At 34.9% G+C, this 13,869-nt stretch overlaps 1 protein-coding gene across 1 annotated transcript in view; it reads left to right on the forward strand.

The window, feature by feature from the left end:
• LOC121738853 (alpha-tubulin N-acetyltransferase 1-like) overlaps positions 1–12,562 on the forward strand; it is a 28,156-nt gene extending 15,594 nt beyond the window's left edge. The window contains exons 4-7 of the mRNA XM_042131114.1: positions 5,163–5,317; positions 8,234–8,315; positions 9,167–9,222; positions 11,397–12,562. Of these exons, the coding sequence (XP_041987048.1) occupies positions 5,163–5,317; positions 8,234–8,315; positions 9,167–9,222; positions 11,397–11,697 (594 nt within the window). The 3' untranslated portion in view covers positions 11,698–12,562. The remainder of the gene's footprint in view (positions 1–5,162; positions 5,318–8,233; positions 8,316–9,166; positions 9,223–11,396) is intronic.
• The last annotated feature ends 1,307 nt before the right edge of the window (positions 12,563–13,869 follow it).

The following is a 13,869-nucleotide window of genomic DNA, read 5'->3' on the forward strand; positions in this document are numbered from 1 at the left end:
GGTGACTGCCGTGATAAATGTATTGCATAGCATTTTATCACAATAGACAACTACATTTTATAAACTTATGTAAATATAATTCACATACGTCTAGTCGCAAACACCGTGCCGAAGTCTGGCTACGCCGTACCGCTGTGCCGGTCGGAGTGGAGACTGGAGGGTTAGTTTTTATCGTTCGGAATTTCTTGAATCGGTCGCCGCGCCCAAAAGCCTGCGATAAAAGCTATGCAATAGCTTAAGAGGTAATTAAAACTTTTTAATCGGGACTTAACGCGACTTATTCAAGTAGTAACGAGTACATACATACTTTTTCTCGACGATTCGATTCGATTTCGTTGGTCATGTGGTCACTAGTCGGCACATCTCTATTAAATAATAAAAATATTTTTGTTAAAAAAAGATATACATATTGAAAAACATCAATACATGATAAATAAAACCGGCCAAGTGCGAGTTGGACTCGCCCATGAAGGGTTCCGCAGCAGCAATAAGGTTTATTTTTATGAAATTAAAAGGTGTTTGATTTATTTTTATATTTCAGTCGATTTTATGAAAGTTAAATTAAGGTTTACCATTTATGACGTATAAAAGAACTACTTGTTAGATCTCGGTCAAACCAATTTTCGTTGGTAGTTTTTATAGTAGACATTTTACCATTTTGGAAGAGTCTCTCTCGCAAAAATTTTTTAATAATTTTTCCATTTTTGAATCAAAGTCTTAATGTGGTTCACAGACTACACCTACTTACCAAGTTTTAATAGTATAGCTCTTATAGTTTTTGACAGACAGACATGACGAAATTATAAGGGTTCCGTTTTTTGCCATTTGGCTACGGAACCCTAAAAAGGAAATGGAGGAGGGGTCGCGAAATATTTTTTATTGGACAAAAAAAGTTTAAAAACAATGGGAGAAATAAAAGACAGACAATTTCACTTATAATGTTTGTATGGAATATGGATGGTTGTCGTCACTCGTCACTCGTCACCAATGTGAGATGGTAGAAATTAGAAAGTAAAGATTTTTACATTTGCATGCGCGAACTAGTCCAACTTGAATCGACGCGTATATTTTTATCAGCAGACATCGGATTATATGTATTTGCATATTTGCATAATATGCAAATTGCAAATGCATATAATAATACTATTCACTAAGAAATTTTAATAATAAATGACTCTTCATTGTCTGTGCATATTTCGGCCGTTTTCCCAGCATATTTGCATACATATTTCGGCACTTTGATAGTCCATATAATCCGATGTCTGTTGATCAGTATAAAATTAAAGTAAAAATAGGACGATCCATATTTTAGGACCATTAAATCAAACTATGAAATCCTTTTTATCTCTGTTAGCTACCACTTTCAAGATTTTTCGCAGATAAAGATGTTGTTCGTCTTATCAAAATGAAGCTACTCACAAAAATAGTAATAAAAAATGTTCTACGGAACCCTGACTAGTATACGTATATTTTATAGCAAAATTATCCTTTTCTTTCTTACATTTTTTCCGGGATGAAAAGTATTCTATATCCTTACCCGGGACTCAAAGTATCTTCATCCCACATTTCACCAAAATCGGTTCAGCGGTTTAGGTGTGAAGAGGTAACAGACAGACACACCTTAGAATACACAATAATACTAAGTATGGATTTCTAAAAGACAGATTTTACAAAATACACTATTTTATTTTTTATTTTTATTTAATAAACACTTTCGCATTCATAATATTAATTATTAGTCGAGAGATTTCTCATTCCTCAAGGAGTTCATTGCCAACTCCTAATTTAGAAACGTTTAAGTCCGCGTTGGTAGTTTAAAGTGGATTGATCAATTTCGATCCCTGCTTAGGCTATAAATAAGACTGGCTTTTCTATAAAATTAGTCAGACTATAATTAGGCATAAATTGCATTCCTATAACCTTAAAGAGATTTCTGTATGTGCTGCGAATGACCTTGTAATTATTAAGTTAGAAGCTTCTGTACAAGCTACTATGCCACATAATATTTATTCAGATTGTTTTAACTTAAATAATAATGATATTTTAATGTATACTAATAATATAAATGCGAAAGTGTGTCTGTCTGCTACCTCTTTACGTCCAAACTTGTACTTTACACGCCGATATACTTTTTATTCCGGAACAATGTATGGTTATCGCGATAAAGGTATTTTGGCGCAACGCAACGGAGTTACAGTTGTCATCTAGTCAGTTATAATTTAGTAAATAGACTAGCTGTCCCGGTGAACTTCGTATCACTTTAAAACCTTCCTTGGACTTCTACGATTATTTTAAGACTAAAATCAGCCCAATCCGTTCAGCCGTTTTCGAGTTTTAGCGCGACTAACACATTTGAAAATCCATTTTTATATATAAGATTATGTCCACAATTCCGTTGCGCCACAATTTGTCTATCGCGCGGGAACCGTACGTTTTTCCGGAATAAAAAGTACCCTATGTCCTTTCCCGGGACTCAAGGTATGTCTACACCAAATTTAATCAAAATTGGTTCAGCGGTTTGGACGTGAAGAGGTAACAGACAGAGAGATTTCATTTATAATATTATTAATATGGATTGAAGTTGTTACAGAAACAAAACGCTACTTGGCAATGTGTAAAAGCGATACAAAATGAAAATATCAATTTGGAATTTGGATGATCACATCACCGATTTCCGTTTCGTCTCGTATCTCCCAACTGACCCTAACAGACGACGTCAGAAATCTCAGGATTCCGGGGTTCATAACAAAATATATGAAATTTTTCTGGTCGGGGTGAGGGGCGTTAGGTTTATTTTCGTTACGGAATTTCTTGGTTCGGTCGCCGCGCGCAAAGCCAGTGACAAAGGCTATACAATAGCTTAAAACTACAATAACTTACAACTTGTAACCGCCCTAATAGTTGCTACCGTAGGAGACAGGAGTACGGAAGGAGAGTAGGTACTAGGTAGATACACTAAATTCTAAATCCTAGACTCAAATTTCACATAGTAATAATTTTAATATTTTCTAGGGTGGCACGACCTATCGCTCATTAAAATCTTCTGCGTTGATGAATGCGAACGCTATGCATGCGTTAAGTGGAAGACTGTGGTGGAGACTGGAGTTTTACCGACATTTTATATCGTTAGATATTTGTATAATGTTGAACTTATTTACTGATAAGTATCTAAATAAATATTATTTTAATTTTTTACCGCTTATTGACTCTTCAACACAAATATTGAAATGTGTACCTACTAAGGTACACATTTTTGACAAGTATTGTAGAGCATGTTTTTTGACGGAGTTACCTTTCCTTAGTTTTTAGGGTTCCGTACCCAAAGGGTAAAAACGGGACCCTATTACTAAGACTTGTATGTCTGTCCGTATGTCTGTGTGTCTCCAGGCTGTAACTCAAGAACCGCTATAGCTAGATTTCTGAAATTTTCACAGATTGTGTATATCTGTTGCCGCTACAACAACAAATACTAAAAACAAAATTAAATTAATATTTAACGGGGGCTCCCTTACAACAAACGTGATTTTTTTTGCTATTTTTTGCTCGATATCAATAAATCCAACACATAGGCACTTGAAATATAGACGAAATACTCAGTTATATTTGTACTTTAATAATCAATAATAAAATGTAATAAATTTAATAATTAAGGGGGGCTCCCATACAAAAAAACACAATTTTCAGCCTATTTTTGCTCCATTGAGATACGGAACTCTTCTTGCGCGATTTTAACTCGCACTTGGCCGATTTAATTATTATTCGAAGCGTACATACTACTTTTGGGCTCCCACATATAACCGCGAATTGCGATTAAATACGATGCGATGCGAATTCGCAGTTTTGTGTAGGAGCCCTTTCTGCGTCGCCAGGTTGCAACCCATTAGACTCGTTTCAGTGTGACCTGGCCCTTATATAAAAATTAAAACAAACAATCGTAAAGTTGCTACTTTACGAAACTAAAACTCCTTGAACGCAAGGCCAGTCGCCCACACTCAGGCGTGCTAACTTAGTCGTCATTTGCTAGTAAGTACTTGTGCACGTTTTGTGAAATGCCTCTTAAAAATCGATACACCTACTTTCGATATCATTTGAGGCAAATGCCTCAAATGGTATTTGTTTTCCGACTAATTTCTGGATTTTGATTTTTTTTTTCACTTTTGTATGGGCAAGGGCCCAAGCGTCACGAGTTTCCCTATACAAAAGTGAAACAAAAAATTTGGTCTTTCAGCGGTGCTACTTTCACAATGAACTCTCTACAAGGAACACGTACACACCGTACTTTAAATATAATTTTATTTATTTAATACTTATTACATTTATTAAACTGTTTAAGCTATTGCATAGATTTAATTGCGAACCGTGAGCGCGGCGACCGAATCAAGAAATTCATAACGAAAATAACCTCTCAACTCCGACCGGCATAGCGGTGCGGCGTCAGACGGCTTTCAAGGCGTATGACGTTGTTTCAGTAGTCGGCACGGTGTTGTGCGTGCGACTAGACGTATGCGTGTAGACTAGCTGCTAACTAAAATAGCTTTACTACGGTACACGTATTTTTATTTAAGTAACTAGCTGACCCGGCAAACGTTGTTTTGCCATATTATAAATTATTTCTAATTATAAATAATTTCTGTGACACGAAAATCTTATATATTCTTATAATATCTTTCTGTATATTATCTTTCTGTATTTAGCTACCAAACGCTGTTATGCCACAATAAGTTATTTCGGGTATGAAAGGAAGCATCTACCGCTAATCACACATAACAATCTATATCTTATATATAACATTCTCGTGTCACAATGTTAGTCCTCCGAAACGGCTTTACTTATTTTTACCAAATTTTATATGCATATTCAGTAGGTCTGAGAATCGGCTACTCGGTACTTTTTATATCGATAAGTGCATTTGTTGAATAAATAATAGTAAATTATTACAACTCGAGACTGACGGCGACCGTTGTTTGTGGGACGGGATAGCGATGGACGTTGCCATGGTGACATACTTAATTAGTCACTTCAATAAAATAATATGGGCGAAATACTTTATATTATGGCAAAACAACCTTTGCCGAGACAGCTTTTTTTATATATATTTAATATATTAAGATTTGCTAATAGTTTTTGATTACCCTATTAATAAACTATCCTTTATTTTCCAGGACAACAATGCTGCGGCAAAGGATCTAGCCATCGATGGTCCCTCGCAGAAGATGGAGCAGTTTCTACGGAAGAGCTACGGTATAGAACGTCTCATCCGTCAGAACAACAACTTTGCTGTGGCACCAGAGTTCTTCAGCACCAATACCAATATGAGGTAAGATACGACAATGGTTATGCATATTATTGAGTTACTATAATTAAGAAATCGGCCAAGTGCGACTGTCTAAACACGTCACGCCGAAGATACGCGGCCGAAGTTTGTCAAGATCACGCCTGCAATGTATTTTAAATTACCCATGACACACCATGCCGAAATTACGTCGCGTTTGACGTAATCATGCCGAACTTCAGCCGCGTATTTTCGGCCTAGTGTGTTAAGACACTCTGAATCGCGCACGAAGGGTTCCGTGCCGTTATAGAGCAAAAACTGTGTTTATGTAAATATGCAAGTTGATCATTCATACAAAATGGGATTATTCCGTTTCGAGGAAAATCTTCATAATATAACCAGATTCATTGACTTTATATATTTTATAAAATACCTGTTTGAGACTGTTTTGATTATTCAGAACCTAAAAAAGTAGTACAATATAATAATTGATACAAATAAACTCCCATACAGAAAACACAATTTTTGCTCTATAATGCTACGGAACCCTTCGAGCTCGAGTCCAACTCGCACTTGGCCGATTATTTAACTAAATTATTCACTGTATAACCAAAACTAAATTGTGTAAGAGCAAAAATCATTAGCAATTTCAATTTTTTACTTGCAGCCAAATTCGTAGACGACCTCAACGTACATATTATTAAAATATTAATTTCGCTATTCACCATCAGTGCAAACATTTGCATAATTTAATACATATCGATTTCATATAATACGAAATTCAAAAAAGGGCCCATTTTTAAATTGATTTTATTTATTGTCTATTATAAAGCAAAAAATAAGAAAATAAAAGCGATATACCCAAATAATATAATATTGCCAAATATCAGCATTGCTGAAATTGTTGCGTAATAATAATAAGGTTTCATTAATTTTACTCAATTTTAAAGAATTCTAAAACACATTCCAAAATAAAAGTCAAGTCCATAATAATTGATGTTAAGTCCAAAAATTCAAGTTATGTCCAAAAATTTCATAAAATTTAATTTTGAAATATAATAATATAATACATAATAATTAACTTTTATATGCAAACTTCTTGAAATATCAAAATTCCTTCTACTGAGAAGGAATAAATGAAAGTAAAATCATACTGATTACTGAATCAGTATGATATTTTACTTTCATTTATTTAAGACAATGTCATTTAGAGCACTTACAGACGAACGGCTCTTGTCGACAGCACCATAGACAAGATTTAAGAGAAGAAAAAAAATCTGTAAAAAGATCCAGTGAGTCCAGTGACTGCCGTCTTAAGTTTTGACATTAAAATCGATACATTTATAACGCACATAACAACTCAAGGTTTGATGCAACTATTCATAGGGGACCATCTATAAAGTTTGTCACGCCTAAAGAGGAGGGAGGGGGTCGACAAAGTGATACGCCACCTGTGACAAGGGGGGAGGGGTTCTAGAAATCATGAAAACGACGAAAGACGTACTTTATGGATGGTCCAAAGTGATTAAAGTCGTTAAACAGTAACCTAACCGCACTCGGGTACATTTAATTATTAAACTTTAATTAATGGCTTTTAAATTGACAGAAAATGTATGGAGTTTATGTAAAAACTTTGAATTTTTCTTGAATATGTTTAAGGAGGGCTGACAGAGTTGCAAATTGATATTAATTAATCGCAATGCGATGCGACGTTACAGTATAGTCGCGTTTAGTAGTAAGTAATCAGTGTAAATGTTAAAACGACTGATTGTATCTGGTTATTGTGATCGCGTTAAGCGTTGTTAATTGTACTGATGATTTACTACAAGCTTATAACGCGAATACGGGGTATACTTCTCGTCACAAAATATACATTATACAATCACGATTACAAAAATAGCACTTCCATATTTTAAGTGTCTAGACTCTAAACACATTAGACCGAAAATACGCGGCCGGAGTTCGGCATGATTACGCCAGCAATGCGTTACGCCATTTGGTGCTACTAATATAATATATTCTGTGGTTACGCATACAATATAATGCGACATAATTTCGGCATAGTGTTTCATCACTCATCAGTAATTTAAAATACATTGCAGGCGTAATCAGGCCGAACTTCGGCCGCGTTTTTTCGGCCTAGTGTGTTTAGACACTTAAAGTACTGTTACACAATATTTTATTGAAAAAATCGTTTTACATTTCTCACAATTTCCCATAAATGACTGTAATTCGTGAGTGACTTAAATACTGTTAAATGTTTTTTAAATAATATTCATAACATTTCAGTTACGTGTATAATGAAAGCACGAATGTCGTGAGAACTGAAACAATCCCAATCGTAAAACATAATGATGTATTATTTCGTTATTTTAAGTAAAATAAAGCATTAACGACTTGTTAAATGTTTTCTTCGAGAGTGTTAACAATCAACATTGTTGACCTTTAGTATTTGAACTGCTTGGGATTAAAAGAACTGAAAGAGTAGCCGCTCATTTCATGATTACCATCATAATTTCATAATATTATCTAATTATGTAATAACTTATTAATTAATTAGGTATTGACCTACCACATCCAGCTGGACTTGATGTCCATCCTATATTAAATATACAAGAAAATCCTAGAAAATGTAAATATACAATATACTATCAGAAAAGTTGATTTTTAGGTAGATGGCACACCTATTGAGCGATAAGGCTTTAAATGATCGTGGCGAAAAAGGAACTAACGCTGCCATCATACAAAAACGCCATTTTTGATAGTTCTCCTTTACCAGCAGCGCCATCACCCACGTTCGTTTAAAGCCTTGTCGCACTTTAGTAATGGATTGACATAACCCAACCAAATGACGTTGGTTCGTCAACTGCCTAGAAATCAATTTCTTCGTTGGTACACTGTCCCTGCATGTGGTATGTCAGTGCGTATCATCAATGTACTAATGTGTCGCGGTGGTGACAGTTCGGGTCGGTCCACACCGGCGGTGACACCCGCAGCCGTCGGCCGCTTCGCCGCGCCGAAACCACACTCCTCCATTGCCAATGTACGTATACCTCTTACTAATACAAATAAACCAAGAGAAAGGGCCAACCAGACCTTCGTTTGTATAAAATTGTATAAAAGCTGAAAATTTATCTGTACATTTCCTCTATGCAGGGTGTAACAAAACTGAGTGATAATACTTTAGGGCGTGTACGTGTTCCTCGTAGAGAGTTCACTGTGAAAATAGGAGCGATGAAAGACCAACTTTTTCCGTTTTGTATGGGGAAACTCGTGACGCTGGGAGTTGGGACACTTGCCCATACAAAATTGAGAAAAAATTGGCCTTTCAGCGCTGCTACTTTCACAATGAACTGTCGACAAGGAAAACGTACACACCCTAAAATATTGTTTTGTTACACCATGTAGAAGTAAGAACGACTAGCCAATATGAAGTTTCGTTCGCGGTTACTTTAGGAGGTACCAAATGGTTAAGGTCTACATAACCTTCCTTAAAATGTGAAGGTCATTTTTTTTCTTATTTTCTTCGGGACTACTACTTGTCTAAGAAAATTAGTTTCAAAATCGTCGATCAGACCGAATAATTCATGTAGTTTTGAAAGCTGGTACAGTTTTTCCTAAAGGTGTTCAGATGAATATACTAAAAGTCCCCGAGGGGGTTGAGGAGGGGGGGGGGGAATAATATTCTTCTCCTTTTCTAATGGGTTTAGTCTTACTATTTTTTTTCATTTTCATTATTTTTGAAGGTATCGGCACTGGCCTAGATAGGGAATTTTAAATTTTAATTCTTAATTACTTACAATTTTGTAGTCGGGTTTAGTAGGGCATAACTAGTAATAATTAATAAGTTTACCTTTTATTTTAACCTCAAAACTAATCCTAATGATATTTTAGGTCATTCACGGAGGTGCTAAACCAAATATAGGAGTTTTCAAAAATACACCCAATGGGTAAGGATTTCTAAATTTAATTTTCTGTGCCTTTTTTTTCTTTGTTTTATTTTGTTTAATTTTTTTTTTGCTTCTTTTCAGCTTCGGCCGTAGGCTAATGTATTTTGAATAATGTTATACTTACCTACTTTTGCCTGAAATTGTAAAATACACAAATTCACAAATATTTATGTAATTGCAAGACTTTTTTGTTTTTAAAATATAATTTATTGATTCTTTTATAATTTAAATAGACAATATTATTTGGTTGTAAATTCGATTTGGTGACATGAATAACTAAGTTGAAAGATTTGGTGATTATGATATTATGTATATTAAGAAAACTATTTGGTATTATAAAAGCCCCTTACTATTAAAATTATTTGTACATTAAAAAACATACAACGTATGCTTCCATTGTTTGCTGCCTTCGTCTACAGTCTGTCAAGAAAGATTAGACGCAGTACAAAATTTCCAAAACGTACCTAATCACGCTCAAAAGGTGGTTTTTTCTCTTTGTATTTCCACAGAAAACGTTTATTACACTTTAAATATTATCACCTTCCACATTTTTATCTCGATTTAATAAGACTTTCATATTCTTATGTGATTTCAAAATTGTGTACAGCATCTACTCTTTTTTAGTTTGACAATCTATAATACAACATGTCTTCTCTCATGTACTGGGGCAGACCACCTGCATAAGTAGTATCATCAAATATTTTAAACACAAAAAAAACTTTAGAAAGACGACATGTCTTTGTCAAGCATATTGAAAACAGCGAACATATTAAAGACAGCGGCGGGGCTAAAATGGTCGCTTTGGAGAATCACATTAGGAATCATAATATGATTCATTTTTTTAAATCGCAAAATGCAAGTCTGCTTGAAATTCATGTCTACAACTCGACAAGTATTTAAATGAACGTGTCGAAAAAAGGAACTAACGCTGCCATCATACATTTTTGACAGTTATCCTTTACGAGCAGCGCCACCGCCCACGTTCATATTTAACCTTGTCGCACTGTAGTAATTCGTACTAATTTGACATTTGTCAGTTTGACAGTTTTGACAATTCATTTGCTGAATTGATTGAGAGGAATTGCTAAATGTTACCATTTTAGCCCCGCAGACCTTGAATAGTTATAAATTATAAGATTATGCTGTGTCTTATCTTATTAGTAAGGGCCGCACCACGCCGGCGGCCGTAGACTTCTCAAGCGATACTATATATTACAGTAATGAAGATAAAGTTTAAAATCATATGACGCTGAAAGTGCTCGCCTCGCCGCTGCCATTCCGGTGTACGTGGCCCTTAGGGTACTAACCAGGGGCGGAGCTACCGCTATATATGCCGTTTCAATTATACGGGGCCCCAGCTTTAGCAAAAATTATAGTAACTCTTCATTATTAAAGGTAACAAGGCTGAAGGCGACCTCACTTTAGCCAAACAAATTTTCATACGGGGCCCTGCAACGGCACACCATTCTTCTGGTACTCTAGCTAGTAGCTAAGCTTCTACAACTTATTTGTATAAACAATTTTATTGATAAGGGGCCTTTTATTAGGGCAGCATATTATTTTGGCATCTTTTTACATTAAATTAGCACAATTTTCTTTTTGCTTGTTTAGAAGACGTAGTTAACTTTATATATTATTATGTGGCTATTAGGATGTATGTTTTGACCATAAAGTTAATATACCTACTAGGTACTTATATTAACATTATGGTTTTGACCAATGTTTTATATCATTGATTATTTTCTGTTATTTAAAAGACCAATGTAGTTATATAATATTACGACTACGAAACTTGATGTGAATATTAAGTGAGATTTAAAATAGGTCTTTTAAATTTCTTATCTCTAGTTTGCTTTAAATTTTCACTTTTTATTATTTAACAAATTATAATATTAAATTGTATTTTTAAAAGACACATTATATTTTAGCGATGCACTGTGATAATTATTATTTGCTTCTTTAATGATTTGCATATTATACTTAAATGTTTTTTAGCTTTAAGAATATTAATTGTACCAAAATAAAATCTTTGTAATGAGTATTGTCTTCAAAGTTATTTGTAACATCAATTATGTACCTCATGAAAGTATCACATACAAATATTAATTTAACTAACAGCTAGTGACAAAATAATTGTACTTATACCAAAAAGTTTACATTATTATCTGTATAAGGCACGCGTCTCACGCGGCTTCGCCCGAGCACGAACGTCGGCGTGCGCCTCGACGTGAGCCGGAACCGGAAGTTCCGGAACCCGAGCCGGAAGTTCCGGAACCCGAGCCGGAGGAAGCTCATGAGGGAGAGGAGCCGGAGAAGATAAGCCCCGAGCGGCCGTCGACCCTGTCGGTAGAGCCGATAGCCGAAGCCGAGCCCGGTGCACCATCTCCCGCCGGCTCCACTATGTCCCGTCGCGACTCTCAACTCACCGACCGCGGGTACTTCGACGTTAAGTTCTACCACAACAAGCTCTGGTAAAGCCCTACCAAAAGATACTTTGCTACGGTTCTACCGCGAGCTTCGGTAGATTTCTACCAAAAATTTTGGTGTATTTACCAAAATTAATTTTGGTAAATTTCTACCAAAATTAAATTTGGTAGATTCTACCGTAATGCTTCGGTAGACAATTTACTCTCGTTAATTCCATCCGCTTCTCTGATTTTTCATCTGTATTTAAACGATGGCATTTTAAATTGATTTAGTAGCGCCTATTCATTATACAGCAGCATTTTTACTTAGTACAGGGTGTGAAAGTTGGATTTTCGAAGTATGCACGAGCAAAGCATGTAGAGAATCCATTTTATCGCCCTGTATGTAGCATATTGTTATTTATTTTAGAAGGCAGCGTACCAAACAAGAACGTGGCGAAGTTAGGTACCGACTACCGTGTAGCAAATTTTGTAACTTTACACTCTTTTAAAAGCTTTCAGATAAGGATAACTAGGTACCTTTTAGACTGTATACACTCTTGTTTGGTCGAAATGGTATTTTTAAATATCTTCTAAAAATAAGAACTGTGTTAGATCGAATGTTTTAATGTTATAATGGGGGAGGTGGGCGAGCTGAGCTTTTCAAAAAACCATAACATTGAACAAACTTTCTGATGAGCTATCGTCAAAACATGAACTAATAGGTGTTGAATAAACTCGAAACTAAGCGTAATACCATGAAATTATTATCCTTTGATCCTCGTTCATACTACCTACTCGTAATGATAAAGACGAAGTTCAGTCAGTTTTGGGGCTAAGGAAAAAATAGTAGTGAGCTCGGACATGTGTGGTTTATAGGGTTCCGTACCCAAAGGGTAAAAACAGGACCCTATTACTAAGACTTCGATATCTGTCCGTCTGTCTGTCTGTCTCCAGGCTGTAACTCAAGAGCCGCTTTAGCTAGACTCCTGAAAATTTCACAAATTGTGTAGTTGTATATGTTGCCGCTATAAAAACAAATACTTTTTTAGTATAAATTCATCAGTAATAAATTCAATATTTAAACGGGCTCTCATACAGCAAACGTGATTTTTTTGTTATTATTTGCTCGATATAAATAACGGCAACAACACATAGGCACGAGAAATATTCACAAAATACTCAATTGTATTTGTACTTTAATAAATTATAATAAAATTTAAAAAAATAAAATGTTTATGGAGGGCTTCCATACAAAAACAAAATTTTCAGCCTATTTTTGCTCTATTGTGATTTGTGGTACGGAACCCTTCGTGCGCGAGTCTAACTCGCACTTGGCCGATTTTAATTTTAACATTACTTTTTGACTATCACGGATCATAAAAATAGATTATCAAAAAATAAAAAAGCGATAAAATTATATAATAAGCGATAAAATATGTTTTATTTAAAAGCTCCTACTACGAGTATTACTCCCACTGTCCTAACTTCTGCCAGCTGATCTGTATTACTTATATTATTTCTTAGTATTAACGACGATGAAATAAAATTATAGGTATGCTTCACTGTCACCACCTTCCTCTCTAAAAAGTAAACTTATTATTATTAATTATTGTTGTTTCTCGAGTAAACATAATTTGTATATCTACTTACTTAAATTCTAGAATTAGAGTTTAAATTAGAACCTTCCAGAAAAACATTCCCATTGCTAACATTTTTGCACTATCTCTAGAAATTTGGTAAAAACTGAATGTTGTGTTGAATGTGTCCTGTAAGTAATATTTAATTGAAAATGTAATAATTTATTGTAAGAGTAAGCGACAGTATTCTTAACTACTTATTATTGTAAAGCATTGTTAATTTATCACAAAACTTGTCGGTGGATTCGAGTTGTGAAAGTTGTTTTGTTGCTAAGTTTGAAGGAGTTTTTTAAAAAGTATTTTTATTTGTGCTGACTAGGTCGTTGGTATAAGTGTAACACATAAAAGCGTAGGTCGATTGCTTTTAGCGTTTCGACAGTGTATTGTGAACGTTAGTAAGCTTCTACTTGATATTCGACGAGGTCGAAGCGGAGAATATTACTCAAACGTTGTATTGTGATTTTGTTTTATTAATAAATGATTCGCTATTCTTAAATTATTTTATTACCTGGCTGAGTTTGTTAAACTAATATGACGTATTCTGTGGCTGAGTGAGCTCGGAGTATTGGGAACAGCGACCACATAGCCTCTAAACGCCTAAT

The sequence above is a fragment of the Aricia agestis genome, chromosome Z, assembly GCF_905147365.1.
Source record: "Aricia agestis chromosome Z, ilAriAges1.1, whole genome shotgun sequence".
Taxonomy (NCBI): Eukaryota; Metazoa; Arthropoda; class Insecta; order Lepidoptera; family Lycaenidae; genus Aricia; species Aricia agestis.